This window comes from Mauremys mutica, chromosome 12 (assembly GCF_020497125.1).
Source record: "Mauremys mutica isolate MM-2020 ecotype Southern chromosome 12, ASM2049712v1, whole genome shotgun sequence".
Taxonomy (NCBI): domain Eukaryota; kingdom Metazoa; phylum Chordata; order Testudines; family Geoemydidae; genus Mauremys; species Mauremys mutica.
In genome coordinates this window covers 58,624,078-58,643,022 of record NC_059083.1, presented here as the reverse complement: position 1 = coordinate 58,643,022, position 18,945 = coordinate 58,624,078, and the positions used below count along the sequence as shown (strand labels likewise).

Here is an 18,945-nt window from a genome sequence, read left to right as displayed (position 1 = left end):
CCATCTTGGTCTCAGCAAGGAAATAAAAGATGAGCTTGCCTGCATGGAGCCTGCTGCTGATCAAGATGCATTTAATGAGCTGTGTCTCGGAAGCAACACCTGACTTAGTGAGCAGTGACATGAGAGGAAATGGATTCAAACCCACATCCAGACACTGCCCACAACCCTTGTAAAGGCTTCCTTCCCCAAGGAAGTGAATACAACACAGGCCTGACTGGACCCTTCCAAATGGGAATGCCAACAGCATGAAAACTTATATTTTTACTGTGCTGGCACCAACCATGTGGTGTATGTCTGTCCTAACAAGTCCCTGAACTGCATGATTCTGGGAAATGACCATACCCAGCCTTGTTAAGGGGGTCAAGCCTGGGCAACACTGGGAAAACTCCACAAAGCTCCCTCCAGCAACCTATTCCAGGTGCCTGGCCTGATATCTTGAAAATGTCCCACACCTACAACTCTACATCTCCGGCTCCGGGTTTCTGGACAGGTATGTCCCACTGAGAAGGTCCTGATTGACTCCGTGGCTGGCAATAACTTCATGGATGCTACCAGGCCTACCTATACAGCCTAAGACCACTCTTGATTTAGTTGAGATGGACGATGGATCACTGCTTGCCTCTGGCCCCATCGGTCAAGAAACTACAGTTTTGGAAGTGATGACTGAGGAGCACCATGAGCTTCTTCAGTTTAACCTGATCTGGTCCCCACCCTTTCCTTGGATACTCAAGAATCCCATGGTTGACAAAACATGACCCTCCTATCTCTTGGCGTCAGAACACTGTGGCATTTCATTCCAAGTTTTGCTGAGACAACCACCTCCTGACTTTCAAGCTCGAGCCACCAGAACCGCAGGTTGGACACCTTGCCCAGCCTTCGGAAACAGGGGGAGATGCTCGGGGCAACAGGATGGGCTTCCACAGGTTTTATCCTGTGTTCTATGTTCCCAGCCAAGGCCCCTGTCCACTTCGTGAAGAAGAAAGATGGCTCCTTAAGAAAAACGTGTGGACTGCCATACCTTAAATAAAATCATCATATGGAAACAATACCCGCTACCCTGATCCCAGAGCTCCTGGGCCAGGTAGGAGCAGCCTGGGTATTCACCAAGTTAGACATCAGAAGGGCGTACAATCTAGTCAGAATCTGCTCAGGTAGTCGGTATGGCCCCTTTAAATACCCATTGATGCATTTCAGACTTACTAACACACCTGTGATCTTTCAGCATCTAACCAATGATGTCTTATGAGATATACAGCACTACTAAAGCTGTTACCTCACCCACCTCATCTCTCTAATATCCTGGGACCAACACAGCTACAACAACACTGCATACAACCTCCTAGATGACAGTAGTACTTAGTCCAAGAGATGCTAGACTCCCATATATGAAGAAGGAAGATATGTTACCTGTTGAGTGGGAAAGGTACAGGCCACAGGTGCAGTTCTGGGAACAAAACCATTATGTGCACACTCCTGAAAAGATTGGAGCTTTTCACCTGGATAAATCCAGTCCTTTGGAACCCCCAAGGTCACGGGGGTGATATGAGGATACCAATATTGAACAGAGGCTTGCTGGGTCTCTAGATAGCCTCCATGCCACAGCAGCACATTGAGCCACTGCCTCTGACCAACAGCCTTAGTGCTAAAGGCTTACAGCCCCACAGCAGCCACACTCCAGGCCCCTGTTTGGCTGCACAGACATCATTCTCATTGGATATATGGATCATACAAAGACCCCAACAGGAAGAGGAAGCTGTCTGAGCTACAGGCTGTTGCATAGACCGCCTTGCCTGGCTGCCTCACCTGACCTCACATCCCTAACTCACTGACCTGGCCCCTTGGATTGGATCTTCTGGCTACCGACCCCTGCAAGAACTCTGATGATTGCACTGGACGCATCTGATACTGATTGACCTCTCGGCTACCTGACCACCCACACACACCTGACCACTACTCTGGACTGCCCCTTAGCCTGCCTCGGCCACTGGGCTTTACAGTGTTCTGTCAAAGATATTCCAGTAAATACCCGTACATATTTAGAATGGAGTAAATGGAACGGATTTAATTAAGACTGTGATATTCTGTCATTAATATTTTGAACATACAATGTAGCCAATGAGCTGCAAGCCTTTTATATCTGACCCACTTGATCAAAAGGCCCTGGCAGTTTTTCAAAGAACACAATGTGCATTATATATATGCAGCAGTTTGTGTCAAAATGAATCTTTGCAAAGAATGGATAATTTAAGTGACTAAAAAGTACTCAGAGAGAGAAGCAAAGAAGAGTCTTCAGTTCCTTTGTCAAGAAAGCAGTTTTTTCTTAAATGCAAAATATATGATTCAGTATTTTATCTCATAAACCACATGCACAATCTTATCATCTGCATTTTGCAAAATTATAAATATGGAGTTGATATGCTACTTTGTCTACTGCTGTTCTCCTCGAAAGCTGAATTCAGTACTTAGAGCTTATTATTTGACATCACATTTATTAAACTATGTCCTTTCAGTTCCTTTTTCATATCTACATAATGAAAATTCTTCCTTTTCAGAAAGAGATGATGGGAGTGATTGGGATGAAAAAGTAATCCTAGTTGGCCAGGTGTATTCTTACTTATTATAATAAGTTTTACTTATCTTATGGGATGCATTTGCATTCAGTAAGAAATAGAAGCTGCAGAAAATATCACAAAAGAAATCAGACTTGGAAAATGGGCATCTACATAAAGAAGAACAAAAACTGCCTGGGTAGAGTCAACAGGCACAGGATTGCATAGGTGGAGAAAGGGTTAAAAGAGGAGAGTTCAGAGCCAAACAACATTTATTACAGCCCTAGCACAGGGTGATGGTGGCACAGAGTCCACCTGGGGCTGACAATGATGGAGAGAGGGAAGAACTGAGATCGGAGAAAAATGGGTGTAGTTTCCCCAAAAAAGGGACTTGGCAGCTGGAGCATGAGGTAATTCAGCACCTTCACCCAGGAAGACCAAGGTAGGACTTAAAGGTGTCCCCTCCCACTATCAGAACACATGAGGTGGAGCAGCAGTGGACACAGCACGGGTGGGATTTCTCCACCGTGGGTACACAAAGGCCAATTTCCACCATCCTGCCCCAGGCTGAGCACATGTCTACACTGCAGTCAGAGACATGAGTGCAGCACATGTAGACATACCTGAGCTAGCTTTGATCTGCTAGCTCAGACAACAGTAACAGTGAAGGTGTCACAGCACAGGCTAGCCCCTAGAGTACACATCCAGGGTCCTGGCTGGCTTGTACCCTGCTGCTGCCTGTGCTGTGGTGGCTTCACTGCTATTGTTACTTAAGTTAGCTGGAACAAAGCTAGCTGAGGTATGCACATACTGCAATCACATCTCTTACTACAATATATACGTACCCTGAGTGGCTCTGGTCTGCGACCTACAATCAAGTTATTCTAAAAGGAGCTGATTTCGATCCACTGCACCATGAAAATTGAGGACATATATACATTTTTATCCTAAGCCACAGAATAATCTGAATTGTAAGAAGCCACATTAACAGGGGATCACAGGTTTCCTATGATTTGGCTGTTGTGGAGAAATACTAATCGCTCTCTAGTTCAGTTGAAGAAAAGAGAGTTACCTTTTCCATAACTGGTGTTCTTCGAGATGTGTTGCTCATGTCTATTCCACAATAGGCGTGTGTGCTCGCCACGTGCACCAGTGCCGGAAGTTTTTCCCCTAGCAGTACCCATAGGGGAGCGCCCCAGCGACCCCTGGAGTGGTGCCTCCATGGTGCAGTATAAGGGGCGCTGCGCACTCCCCCCTCCTTCAGATCCTTCTTGCCAGACAACTCCAACAGAGGGGAAGGAGGGCGGGATGTGGAATGGACATGAGCAACACATCTCGAAGAACACCAGTTACGGAAAAGGTAACTGTCTTCTCTTCTTCGAGTGATTGCTCATGTGTATTCCACAATAGGTGATTCCAAGCTGTTGGAGGTCAGTAGAAGTTCACAAATTCTCGAGACGGAGCACAGCTCTGCCGAACCCAGCGTCATCCCTGGTCTGGGAGACGATCTTATAGTGGGAGGTGAACATGTGAACTAAAGACCACGTGGCAGCCCTAGAAATGTCCTGAATGGGGACGTAGGCCAAAAAGGCAGTTGATGCGGCCTGTGCCCAAGTTGAGTGCACCTTCACAATTGGTGTGGAGGGATTCCCGGCAGGTCATAACACGAACGGATGCATGAGGTGATCCAGTTGGAGAGCCGCTGAGTGGAGATTGTCTGACGTTTCATGCGCTCGGCCGAGGCAACGAACAGTTGCGAGGACTTCCTGAATGACTTAGTCCGCTCCAGGTAAAAGGCCAGAGCCCATCTCACATCCAGCGTGTGGAGGCGGCGCTCCTCACTAGACGCATGGGGCTTGGGGCAGAGGACCGGCAAAAAGTGTCCTGACCCATGTGATAGGCAGAGACCACCTTTGGGAGGAACGAGGGGTGTGGGAGGAGCAGAACCTTATCCTTATGAAACACTGTGTACGGGGGCTCGGAAGTCAGAGCCCTGAGCTCTGAGACCCGCCTAGCCGATTGCAACCAGGAAGGCCACCTTCCATGAGAGGTGTGACCAGGAGCACGTGGCTAGCAGCTCAAACGGGGGCCCCGTGAGACCGGCCAACACCAAGTTTAGGTCCCATTGCGGGACTGGGGGCCTAACATATGGGAAGAGACGATCCAAACCCTTAAGGAATCGGCCAGTCATAGCATGGGAGAATACGGTGTGGTCCTGCACTGGCAGATGCAAGGCCAATATGGCCGCCAGGTGCACCTTGACTGATGAGGGCACCAGGCCCTGGGCTCTAAGGTGAAGGAGATAGTCCAGGATAAGCTGGATCGGGGTGGCCACCCGGGAAACACCCCGCTTGTCTGCCCATCTGGAAAACGAGACCACTTTGCCAAGTAGGCTCGCACGTGGAGGGCCGCCTGCTTTCTAGGAGGATGCGCTGAACCCCTTCAGAGCATGTCCTTTCCTTCCTACCTAACTACTGAGCAGCCACGATGGCTGAGTGGCCCTGGTCCAGGGCCTATGGGTACTGCTATGGGGAGATCAGGTCTGGGCTGGACAGCAACGGCACGGCGGGGCGAACGCCAGACCCGGGAGGGTCCCGTACCAATGCTGTCGGGACTATGCCTCGGCAATCAGAAGGACCCGGGCCTTGTCCATCTTCATCTTTTCCAGGACCTTGCCTGCTAGGGGGAAAACTTCCAGCACCAGTGCACGTGGCGAGCACACACAGCTATTGTGGAATACACATGAGCAATCACTCGAATAAGAACGGCCACACTGGGTCAGACCATCTAGCCCAGTATCCTGTCTTCTGACAGCAGCCAATGCCAGGTGCCCCAGAGGGAATGAACAGAACAGGTATCAAGGGATCCATCCCCTGTCACTCATCCCCAGCTTCTGGCAAACAGAGGCTAGGGACACCATCCCTGCCCATCCTGGCTAATAGCCATTGATGGACCTACTCTCCATGAACGTATCTAGTTCTTTTTTGCACCCTGTTATAGCTAGCTTCTTTCCATCATAAGACTGATTTTGCCCCATTCCCCCTTATTTCACCCAAGTCAGACTGATTCATCTATTATTTCAAAAGGATCATAGAATCATAGAATCTCAGGGTTGGAAGGGACCTCAGGAGGTCATCTAGTCCAACCCCCTGCTCAAAGCAGGACCAAACCCAACTAAATCATCCCAGCCAGGGCTTTGTCAAGCCTGACCTTAAAAACCTCTAAGGAAGAAGATTCCACCACCTCCCTAGGTAACGCATTCCAGTGCTTCACCACCCTACTAGTGAAAAAGTTTTTCCTAATGTCCAACCTAAACCTCCCCCTCTGCAACTTGAGACCATTACTCCTTGTTCTGTCATCTTCTACCACTGAGAACAGTCTAGATCCATCCTCTTTGGAACCCCCTTTCAGGTAGTTGAAAGCAGCTATCAAATCCCCCCTCATTCTTCTCTTCTGCAGACTAAACAATCCCAGTTCCCTCAGCCTCTCCTCATAAGTCATGTGCTCCAGCCCCCTAATCATTTTTGTTGCCCTCCGCTGGACTCTCTCCAATTTATCCACATCCTTCTTGTAGTGTGGGGCCCAAAACTGGACACAGTACTCCAAATGAGGCCTCACTAGTGCTGAATAGAGGGGAATGATCACATCCCTCGATCTGCTGGAGATGCCCCTACTTATACAACCCAAAATGCCATTAGCCTTCTTGGCAACAAGGGCACACTGTTGACTCATATTCAGCTTTTCGTCCACCGTAACCCCTAGGTCCTTTTCTGCAGAACTGCTGCCCAGCCATTCGGTCCCTAGTCTGTAGCAGTGCATGGGATTCTTCCGTCCTAAGTGCAGGACTCTGCACTTGTCCTTGTTGAACCTCATCAGATTTCTTTTGGCCCAATCCTCTAATTTGTCTAGGTCCCTCTGTATCCTATCCCTACCCTCCAGCGTATCAACCACTCCTCCCAGTTTAGTGTCATCTGCAAACTTACTAAGGGTGCAGTCCACACCATCTTCCAGATCGTTAATGAAGATATTGAACAAAACCGGCCACAGCACCGATCCTTGGGGCACTCCACTTGATACCGGCTGCCAACTAGACATGGAACCATTGATCACTACCCGTTGAGCCCGACCATCTAGCCAGTTTTCTATCCACCTTACTGTCCATTCATCCAGCCCATACTTCTTTAACTTGCTGGCAAGAATACTGTGGGAGACTGTATCAAAAGCTTTGCTAAAGTCCAGAAATAGCACATCCACTGCTTTCCCCTCATCCACAGAGCCGGTTATCTCATCATAGAAGGCAATTAGGTTAGTCAGGCATGACTTGCCCTCGGTGAATCCATGCTGACTGTTCCTAATCACTTTCCCCTCCTTTAAGTGGTTCAGAATTGATTCCTTGAGGACCTGTTCCATGATTTTTCCAGGGACTGAGGTGAGACTGACTGGCCTGTAGTTCCCTGGATCTTCCTTCTTCCCTTTTTTAAAGATGGGCACTACATTAGCTTTTTTCCAGTCATCCGGATGGATGTTTTATGCAGAAAGATTAGCATTTCCTCTTAACTCCTTCTTAATAAAGTTTCTTGCCTAATTATTCATATTTAAAGCTAACTACAGAGACATGCAAAAATCAAGATATTTTCTAATAAACTCTGCACTACAGATTCCAATCCCTTTTCTTCTTGATCCAGACCCAGACTGGGCTTCAGGGTATGTAACCATTGGGACTATAACTGAAGCAGTTTTATTACCAGTTCTGATGCTTGAGAACTTCAGCATCAGCTGGGTCCTGCAAAACACTGTAACAGTTGCTAAAGGCAATTTGGAGTCTGATCTGCATTTCTTTGTCATTGAAATCCTTTACTGTTATAACACTCTTTTTGTTCATCTTTGTGATCTTTTCTGAGTTTAAGTTGTAATGTGGCCACTGAAGATAATTATCTGAGCCAACACCTGCTCCTCTGCTGGCTCTGACGTCCCTCAAAGAAGGTGCTATCTCTGAGATATACATATGGTCTATTTGGTTGACAGTCACTGTGACCATATAGATCATTGTTGCAACCAGGGTCCTATGGTTGCACCAGAACTTGTACAGAGGAGGTCAAGTGGTATGGAAAGTTTGTAGTTTGCTGGCTATGATTATGCTGTCTGTATGTGTGTATCATTTTTGTATTTGAAGTTATGAATATTGGCTATGTATTTGTATCTCAATGTGTTTGATTCTAAGTAGCCTCAGTGAAGCATTTGGTCAGCTTCTTGAGAAAGGACTATTCTCAGTAAGTGCCCAATCAAGAAACACTTAACTGACAAAGGACATTGGGAGATGCCAATCCACATCTGAGCTTTCCTGTGAACGTTCAAGCTAACATGTAAACAATGGTGTCAGCCTGCAAAAAGCTGACTCATTCACCAGGTGGCTAGAAACTCCATCTTGTTGCTGTGATTTTGCACAGGAGAACAAAGGGGTTTCTGCCCACAAGAAAGAGAATATAAAAGGTCCTGGAAACTCCTCCATTTTGTCTTCAGCTGGCTCAGGAGATGGCCTGTCCACCCCCAAGAAATGCCTAAAAGAAACAGGATCAAAGGACAGTAACTACAAGGGTGTGAGTGATTGCTGGACCCAGACTAGGAAGGAGTCCAGTCTGTGAAAGAAGCTTATTAGAAAAGCTCTGGGAGTGAGATTTCATCCGTAATCAGTTTCTTAATGTATTAGGCTTAGACTTGCGTGTTCTGTTTTGTCTTGTTTGGTAACTTACTTTGTTCTAAGAAGAACAGGAGTACTTGTGGCACCTTAGAGACTAACAAATTTATTTCAGCATAAGCTTTTGTGGGCTACAGCTCACTTCTTCGGATGCATAGAATGGAACCAGCATCCGAAGAAGTGAGCTGTAGCCCATGAAAGCTTATGCTGAAATAAATTTGTTAGTCTCTAAGGTGCCACAAGTACTCCTGTTCTTTTTGCGGATACAGACTAACATGGCTGCTACTCTGAAACCTTACTTTGTTCTGTATTACTTAACCACTTAAATCCTACTTTTTATACTTAATAAAATCACTTGTTGCTTATTAATTAACCCAGAGTAAGTAATTAATACCCGGGGGAGCAAACAGCTGTGCATGTCTCTCTATCAGTGTTATAGAGGGTGGACAATTTATGAGTTTACCCTGTATAAGCTTTATACAGAGTAAAACAGATTTATTCAGGGTTTGGCTCCCAGAAGGACTGAATATGGATGCTGGGAAAGTCCCTGTTAAGTAAGAAGCCCCTGAGCTGAGTGGATCTCAGTTTCAGTGAACTGAAGATAGGTGTGGCCCAATCCCTGGGTCTGTGCTGAAGCTGACTGAAGTGTCTAACTCAGCAAGACAAGCGTGAAGAGAAGCCTCTTCTGGCAGGAGGGTTTGTTCTCAGTGGTATCCCAGCACATCTAGTGACAGTCTTGAGGGAGTTTCTGTGACCAAACCCGTCACAGTCACATTGTCTGGTGATCTCCATGTGGGCTTCTGAATCCTCTTGTTCTGGAAGAGACTGCCTCCTATGTTTGTGCCACAGAGATTCAAGAGCCATTCGCCATGATCAGTTCAGATGCCTTCCACTGCTGTACCCATGACTTCTTCCCAGACAGTGCAGTTGCTGCACACCTATCATCAACCTGGAGTCATGTTTAGGCACATGAGTCAATATTTGCTGCATCTGCTTGCAAAATGTGTCCTTTTCAATGTCAACTGCTGCATTTGTTTGCAGCCTGGCTATTGTTAATCTGTTGTTAACTGGCTTCCAAAACAGCAGGGTCTTCAATGTGATGTTATCCTGCATAATTCCTACACTTATTTCATGCATTCCTCCTCCTGAGTATAAGAACGTAGCATCATCATACACCATCTTGCCACTCCCTACCCATCTCGTCTCAGCAACACCAAGTATAGTCAGATGGTATTTTTTCATTTCTCATGTAACCTGTGCCAGGTTACATATTAAAGTATGTATGTTCCACATGCCTGCTCTTTTACAATTTACTCATCAGGATTCAATGTCTCAAGATCTTTGCATCCATTTGGCTTTTGCTGAGATCTGTCATACTTAGGTTTTGTGCTCCCTCTGCACCTACAGTCCTCAAGGTTTGGTTTATCTTAACTGAACAGTTTCTGTTGCAGTAAGGTTTCACCTACATGAAAGAAGTGGAAGTGGAAAGAAAAGTGGGAGGAAAACGTGGAAGAAGACGGTAGTTGAGACAGCAGAGAAGGAAGTGGGCCAATAAACAGGGTGGAAGAAAGATGCCTGGATTACATCTGGAAAAGAGGTAGTGACTGATGAGCTGTTAGCTCTGAAGGTAAAAAAGGAACAGTGCAAGACACAGGCAGAACTCTTATGGGTGGATGCAAGATACAGAGAAAATGAGCAAGATAAAGAAGAGATATAGGCAAGATAGAAATGCCTGGACTCAGGAGAAGGCTGCAGAGGCAGAAGCAGCAGCACAGAGAAGAGACTTCAAAAAGTTCTATAGAATAATGAAGGACCACTAAGAAAGAACCAAACCAATGCAGATGACGCCCACCAGGGACTCTCATGGACAAACATTGAAAATGCATGAAGAACACGTCAGATCATGGAAAGAACATTTCCATTCTATATTGAACTGTCCATAGCCAATGATCATGGACAGATTTGAGAGAAATGCCAATGCTAAATTAGAAATAGAAGAGGAACCAATAACACCTGATGAAATTAAAACAGCCAACACTCTTCCCTCTCAGGGTGATGGCACCCCCTTCCGGCCGCATCAAGAAGTTGGCACAGAAATTCATTGGGTGGGGACCTGACCTGCAATTGTACAAGTTGGGCTAGGAGCAGTTCAGGTCTCTCACAGGAGAATTCAGCACACTTCCAGTCAGCTGGTAGCGTCAGCCTCCCGGTCTCACCCCTGGGCGTGGGCTAAGCACTTAACCAGTCTATAGCCCTCTGCCTCCCGGCTGGGGCAAGCAACCACAGTCTGTGGCTCTGACAGGTGAGCATGAGCGGAACACTTAAACAGTCTATAGCCCTCAGCCTCCAGACCAGGGCAAACAGCAACAGTCTATGCTTCAGGCCTTCTGGCCTAAGGTGAGTGCACAGCCAGCACCACGTGTGGAACTGGCATAGGGGGACCCGGGTCCACCCTACTCCACTGGGTGCCAGCCCAGGGCCCTAGAAGTGATTGGCAATCCTGCCATAGGGTCAGCATGGAAACATGTTGCTGCTGCTTCATGTCTCGGCAGCACAACTGGACCAACATCTTGCTTCCCTGGGTTATTTCCTACCAGCTGCTGCTGGCACTGCTCTGTCGCCACTGAGACTTGGCTCTCAGTCTCAGTGTCAGGCAGGGCCGGCCTTAAGCCGATTTGCCCGATTCCCCTGAATCGGGCCCCGCCCCTGACAGGGCCCCGCTCTGCAGCGTCTCTCCCGGAAGCAAAGCTCTGCGTCTCCCGGAAGCAGCAGCTGTTGCTAGGCAACTAGAGACGCTGGCCAGCTGAGGCAGCGGGGCCCCTGGCTGTACTTGCAGGGGGGAGGGGGGAGGGGGGAGAAGGCACATGTGCATTGCAGCCTTCCTTCCCCTCCCCCTCCCCCACCCCCAGCACTCACCTGGAGGAGACGCAGAGGGAGCTTCTGGTCTGTGGCAGACAGGAATCTCTGCAGTGCACCCTTCCAGCGGTGAGTGTCTGACCCTGCGATTCCCCAAGGGTTGTAATATTGGGCTGGTTTTGTGGTTTACGTGGTGTTGCTGTTTGAGGGTGAGTCTGTGCCTGCCTGTGTCTGTTTCAAAACTAAAGTTGGGATCATGTAACCCAGGAAAAAAGCCCCGAGCCGGTACTTAGTGCTGTGAACTCCAGGTGAGAGAGAGAGGGAGGTTTGGAGGAGGAAATCAAATACATCAAGAGGGGAGAATGCGAAAGGTCTGCAACAGGGCAGGCTGAGACTTATCTCCGCCCCCCTTCCCCCGCAGGAGGGGAAACTGAGGCACTGAGTGATCAGATTCCCCTCTCCAAATTATTTGCAAAGGAGGAGGACGGGGGCTCCTGTCCAAACCAGTTCCCTTCCCATCAACTCTGCTTTCCCTGCTGCAAGACCGCTGTAGGGGATGAATATTTCCATTAAACTATGGCTCCTTCGTTTGCCCTGCAACAATGAAATAGACCGGCTTGGTGGGGGGGGGAATAGCCCCCCCTAAAGCTTTGTGGATATTAAGGTTTTTGGGGGGGGGAGTGGGGGCATGATAATATTCTAGATCAATCAAATGCCCAGCTCAGCTTTCTAGCCATCCAGCAGCTTTAGGGCAGGGAAGGTAGGTGCTCTTGGTGCAGAGTGGTCGCAAAACAGGGGTGAATTTAGCGGGGGTTTGTGGGGTCTGCTTGAAATCCCACCCGATGCAGCCACACAGAATCACTGGCAGCGCTGGGAGAGGCCAGGAGTGGACGCAGGTGCCCTGGGGGTGGGGGGACATTTGCCCTCAATCCTGGGCTCTGGGATGGACTAGGCTGGGTGGTGGGTTCAGTCTAGTCTTCCAGCCTGTTGCTCTCATTGGGGTTTGTGGTTTTCATCTGGCTCCACCAAAAAGATCAAACAAGCCCAGTAGAAAAGGGGAGTGAGAGAGGCGGGAAGGAGTTTGTAAGGGGTTTAAGTGACCCATCAGCGAAAGAGTAAAACCAGAGTTTGACTGGGTTTCCCCCCAGCCACCACTCCTGCAAACACTGGGAAAGGGGCAGCTCCATCCCCCACTGAGGCTATGGTGAGGGACAACAGGGAGGAAGGAAGCCACATGGCAGTCCCTTCCCCCCAGCACTCCCCTCCAGCCCCCAAACTCTGTCCCAAAGCCTTTACCCACCCCTCCGCACTCCCTCCCAGAGCCTGCACCCCTCCACCCTTCCTGCACCCCACCCCGTGCCCCAGCCCGGAGCCTGCACCCAGCACCCAAACTCTGTCCCACTCAGCCCTGGGCAAAGCTCCTTGGTCTGGCTCCCAGCCCTTCTCCAAGGGTTGCAGCTGTCTGGAGGTGCCTGCCTTCCACACCGTCCTCATTCACACTCATTCATTCATTCAATAGGGCAATTGATTACAAAGTGGAGAGAAGATCTTATTCTACTTCTAGCAAAAAGACATTTTTCTTTTACCTTAATTACACTACCTTAGGGGCCTGCTATAACATATTACTAAGGTTCAATACAAAGGGCTTGGCTACACTTACAAATTTGCAGCGCTGCAGCAGGGTGTGAAAACACACCCTCTGCAGCACTGCAAATTGCGGCGCTACAAAGCGCCAGTGTAGTCAAAGCCCCAGCGCTGGGAGCCGCGCTCCCAGCGCTGTCCGTTATTCCCCACAGGGAAGTGGAGTACGGACAGCGCTGGGAGAGTTTTCTCCCAGTGCTGGTGCTTTGATTACACTTAGCGCTTCAAAGCGCTGCTGCGGCAGCGCTTTGAAATGCAAGTGTAGCCAAAGCCAAAGTCATGTAAAAGTTATACAAAAATGCATAATGCAGAGATTTATCTACAACTCCATTGATTGACTGCTGTGTGCAGTAATATAGTGACCCCTGGGTCTTTGAATAAGGCTATATACTGCAGGGGGAGGGGGGGGAGTGCAGCAGCGAGTCGGGGCGAGCGGGTGGGCAAGTGGCAGGTGGGCACAGAGGTGAGCAGTGAGCCAGCAGGGGGTTTAGGGGCGGGCATGGGGGTTTCTGGCAGGGGAGGGAGAAAGTGAAAGGAGGCGAGTGGTGGGTGGGGGACTGACTAGGAGGGACGCAGCAAGTCAGTGGGGGACTAGGGGGTGAAGAGGAGTGTGATGGTGGGGCCGAGCGGGGAGTGGGTGGGTCCTATTTTACTGCTGTGATCTGGTCACCCTATCTGTGCAAGGTTTCAGAGTAGCAGCTGTGTTAGTCTGTATCTACAAAAAGAACAGGAGTACTTGTGGCACCTTAGAGACTAACAAATTTATTTCAGCATGAGCTTTCTTCGGATGCATAGAATGGAATACTTCTTTTTGCCTATGGGTGCCGTTTCTCCCCCTCCCCCTCAAACCTTCCTCTTTGGCCCACAGCTGTTTTGATGGGGTGGCGCTGAGGAAGGAGGGTTTGTTTCTGCGAGGCGAGCGGCGCTGGTGGGGGCAGTGTTTCCACGGGGCTGGGCAGTGCTGGGGGAAGGAGGGGGCATAAAATAAACATTATTGAAGAAAATCAGTTGTACAACTATCAAAACAAATTATTTTCCTAATATGAAAGTGAAAATCTATAATTAATATTCTTTTAGAATGTGGTAACTTCTATCAATATGGGCAAGAGATCAAGAGATATTGGTAGAAAGTACCCAAGTGGGAGTAAGAAAAGAGCCATATACAATATTATGTAGTAATATATAATTTTGTTATTATGTATCTAGTCATGGAAAGTAAATAATACATGTAAGAAATGAAAGGTGGTTTTTTTTAAGTTTTTTTTTTTTTAAGTCATCCCTGCCGGGGCCCCGTCAAAACTGTTCGAATTGGGCCCCGCACTTCCTAAAGCCGGCCCTGGTGTCAGGCAGCCCTTCCTCCAGTCTCTCTCCATAGTCTTCTGTCTCCTGTGGCAGTGGTTTGCCTGTTCTCTCCACTGTTGATCGTAGGTTCTGCTGAGGGCTCAGCTCCCTGGGAATGACATCTGCCTCCTTCCCTAGTCCAGCCCCAACTGAGCTGCAGGGCCCTGCTTTTATATTTTCTGCCCTGCCTCTGTGCTTCCTATGAAGAGGTCGGGATGGGGTTAGCTGTGCCCACCAAGGGGAGTTAACCATCTCCATACTGGAGGGAGACTACACTGCCTCACTAGACACCATCAAAGGCCTCAAACAGGAGAAAGCCCCTGGGGTTGACAGAATGCAAGCAGAACATGTTCCTCAGGAATGGAAAGATGGTATTATTAAGGCATTACCCAAAAAAGGGTGATCTTACTCAGTGCAGGAACTGGACAAGTATTGTAAAGCAAAGTATTCGCTACTGTTATGCTGAACAGCATGAAGGAGTTAGTGAATGAAATATTACGAGAAGAACAGGCTGGGTTCTATCCAGGTAGATTATGTTGTGAACAGATATTCACTCTGACAGATCATCAAAAATCCATCTTAATCAATTTTAAGAAAGTGTTCAATGGTGTCTACACAGAGAACCTGTGTAATATGGCTAGAAACTATGGAATACCAGATACATTGACCAACATAATAAGGAGTTTATATGATGGAAGTACATGAGCAGTAAGATCAGATACAGGCTTGACTGAGTGGTTTGATAGAGTGACTGGACAAGGGTGTGTGCTATGACCAATTCGCTGTGCATTAGCTGAAAACGAAAGACATAGCGGACAGGGTAACATGCATTAGCCAAAATGAGTTACATGACCTTGACTTGCCAACCACATTGCTTTACTAAATATGACATGGAATGGAATGATTGCCCTTACATCAGAGGTAGAAAAGGAAGCAACAAAAATTGGATTGAAAGTAAATGCAGAGAAAACCAAGATTATGTATGTAGGAAAGTGGACAACAGATGCAAAGTTGTACATGGATAGAAAAGAAATCAAACAGGTAGACGAGTTCTGCCACCTGGGGAATGTGATGACATTCAAAGGTGACTCTGATAAAGATATTCGTATGAGATAAGGAGACGCAAACACCATTTTTGGAAGGATGAACAACAACATCTGGTCAGAGTTCTCCACACCAAACTAAAGTTCCAATTATACCATGCAATTGTACTAAGCATGCTGCTGTACAGAGCAGAGACATGGCTGATGACAATGGCTAACAAAAAAAGACTGGATGTTGCCCATCACAGATGGCTGAGGAAGATATTACAAATATCACAGAAATACAAAATAACAAATACAAGAGTAAGGGAGCTGTCAGAACAGGACATGCTACAAAGTATCAAAGAAAGACTGCTCAGGTGGTTGGGACGTGTACACCATATGGAAGATGGGAGACATGCTAAGAGAGCATTGAATTGGGTACCAAAGCAAGGAAGGTTAAACAGGAACTGGCAGAAGACAGTAACAGAAGGTACTGAATGAACTGGCATTGCCTGGGAAGAACTACCACAACTAGTGAGCAACCATAAGTAATGGAGGAACTGGACAGCTCAATGTATTAGTGGCACAGGTCTATTGTATTAATGGAAAGTGTATTAAAGGAAAGTGCTCAGAAGGATGCTTGAGAAGGAAAGTGCTCAGCTTGACTCTTGGATCCCAGGCTAAGTGTGAAACATGTGCAATTAGAAAAAAAACATTTTTATTATAAACTAAGCTAACTTGCTCTAGAATCAATGAGACACAATGACCAATGACCCTCCTGGTGTCATTTTTACATCTCTTTTCCAAGTAGAATTGTGAACAGTAGGTTCTGGATGGGTGAAGTACCTGGGGAACAGATGAGCAATCAGACTACATTTTGAACTGTGTCTGATGGGCTGGGAGTACATCAAATCTTCATGAAGTGATCTTGACCTCTGGCCTCCAAGAAGTGGTGTTGATGAGTCTGGAAAGGAATCTCATCCAGCCCTCCTCCACTGAAATACAGCCTCAGTGATGGGGGGCTGGGGAGCCTGCCTTGAGGGAGGAAGGGAAGAAAAATGGGGGACGATCCTCCACAAAGCACCCCAAAACAGTCAAGTAGGAGTATGTTTAATTTAATGTTGCAATGAGGAACCTGAGTATTACCATGCACAGGGCTGTGCACAGCCCTAGACTGCTGCCATTTTATACAGTGCCAGTTGGTTCAATGGTTAAAGAGGGCAACAGGGATCCAAGCCTCCTGAGTTCTGTCCATGGCTCTGTGAAACCTTGGACGAGTTCACAGGGAGCTATGAAGAAGAAATCATGATTGTCTGAGATGACTGGATGGAATGGGCTATAGAATTGTACAGCATTATTAGTAATAAAGTAATGATACTCATTAATTCTGACAAGGCTGTTTGTACATCAAGTCCTCCAACATGTTAATAAGTTACTATGACCGCCCAAAATGGGCCTCAAATATTAATGTCAGATATCCTTTGGCACAACTCTCTTAGCCTGAAACCTCTGGCAACTGCAGCACTTAGCACAGTAACTTTTCAATGTTCCCATAAAAAATTTAATAGAAACCTAAATTCTATTTAGAATTTGAAATATGAATCTGAAATATACTTTATTCAAGCTTTATTGAAGAAACAATTTATTACAGCATTAATTGTCCTGATAAAAGGAAAGGAAAGTTTAGCCATGAGTAATTAACCTAATTATAGCAGACTGTGACAAAATGGTTGTATGAGAACTGTTCCTTAAGTAACCACAACTGCCAAAACCTCAAAAGCTAATAAATCAACACACAATAATGAAACATAAACACTAATAAAGTTTACATCATGCCTATAATTTGTAGTAGAATCAATACTGCAAACAATGATCACAAAGGACAATCAAATGGCTATTTAGTATTTGGTAACAAAGAGTTCATGAGCTGCACTAAGACTCTTTTATTGAGATATTTACACAATATAACATTTTGGTACAAAAGGGTGAATTTGCTATGCTCAGAAACTGACCTGTTTTTATTGTGCACTAACCTTAAATATTCATTGAATTTGTTTTTAAAAAGGTCAGAAATAAAATGCTGCTGCCTGAACATGTAAAACACCCCACTGAACCATGGAAGAACAGACAATGTGTGTTTATTTTTAAGAAATTCATTCATTATTATGCGACATCTCTGCAAGAATGAGCAGGGCTAGTTTGACCTCAAAGTTCCAACAACATTTTGCACGGCACTGCCAATTAAAACAGAGCAGTGAGGACAACACTGACAACTTGTAAAGAGTTCAATACATATGTAAAATGGAGCAGATTTCAGCCACCCACATCTTTAATATAGAGGTACAGCCCATGAAGATGACAGGTCTCAGTCTGTGACCAACTTCATGCTAGGACCTGAAGTCCCTGGGGGCCCCATCTTCTGTATTAACAATGAGGGGAGTGGGGCACATTAGCTGCCTGGTCCATGAGTCCATGGTCCCTTTTAATCTTGAAGCTTTGATCCAATGGTCTCCCAAAAATGGAAAATGGGGGTGGGGGTAATCAAGATGGTAGCAGGGTTCTCTGTTTTTTAACAACAGTCTAGTTTGAGTCTGTCTTGTTTCATAAGAGTGTTTGATCTCAGAAGCAGTGGTTCCCACACTACATTGTACAACCTCACCCCAGCACAGAAATTCATTAATATCTAAGATAGCAAGTCCAGAACCCACTGCAGTGCAGCAAAGCCCAATGGCCATGCCCCAGAACGCTTTAAACTAACACCTGTATGGGTATCAGTAGAGATGTGTCATAAAGTACCATAAACAAACATCTTCATCACATTCCTGGATTACAACAGTCACCAGAGATTGTTCATCAGCTGCAATGCAACTACAGATATGGCTCCCAATTCAGCAAGATACTTAAACACATGCGTAACTGTAAGCAGAGGAGTCACCTACTGATGTCAGTGGACTAGTCATATGCTTGAAGTTAGGCATACGTTTAAGCACTCTGCTGAAGCAAGAAGTACGTTCCATGCTGGTTGACTGGCAAGCAGTCACGTAGTCCAAAAGGGTCATTCCTTCACCCTCCCTCCCCGCAGTGCAGCAGCTCTTAGACTGTTCCATTATGTCCCTGTGCACAAGCCTTGCTAAGGTCATATCAACTGGTGTTGTCGGGGTTACAGCCTCCTGCAGTAGTCTCTGCACCACAAGTCTCTGCACCACAGCCAGATACTTGTCTCAACCTTAAATTGCCCACATCATCCTGACCATGCATAGCACCTGGCCAGCAAAGATCCCAAAGTGCTTTACAAATTATAACCGCTCAGCATCTGATGAGTGTTACAGAGGGGGAATCTGATGCATGGAGAGGGAAAGTGACTTCCCCAAGGTCACAGAGGGAGCCAGTGGCAGAGTGAGGAACAGAACCGATTGCTTTCACCACCAGAGAAAACTGCTTTCCTAAAACAACACTTTGTGCTAGCTCTAGACTGTGGTTGATGTTCCATCTATTGACCGCTAGAGGAACTGATCCAAAGCCTACTGAATTAACACAAAGATTCCCATTGACTTCACTGGACTTTGATTCAGAGATATCGATAAGAGATACTGATGACATTTATTTTAAGTTAAACAGTTACCTTGATGCCACCCCATGAGTGATTAGACAGGAACTCCACTGGACTCGTGACTCCTGGCTGTGCTGGATATCGAAGCAGGAAGTCCAGCTCCACCATGTTAATTTCATTATTCATCAGAAGTATCTGCAATGTCCAACAAATGATATACCTTAGCAGTGCTGTTCGGATTCCCGGAGTGCAGCAGAACAGATTAGAACATTCATTGTGAGAGATATC

General features: G+C 46.8%; 1 protein-coding gene across 1 annotated transcript in view; it reads right to left on the bottom strand.

Annotated features, from left to right (window-relative positions):
• Positions 1 to 18,945, bottom strand: part of DNAH9 (dynein axonemal heavy chain 9) — a 385,294-nt gene that overhangs the window by 89,465 nt on the left and 276,884 nt on the right. Inside the window, exon 59 of the mRNA XM_044984418.1 lies at positions 18,730 to 18,852. Coding sequence (XP_044840353.1) covers positions 18,730 to 18,852 — 123 coding nt within the window. The remainder of the gene's footprint in view (positions 1 to 18,729; positions 18,853 to 18,945) is intronic.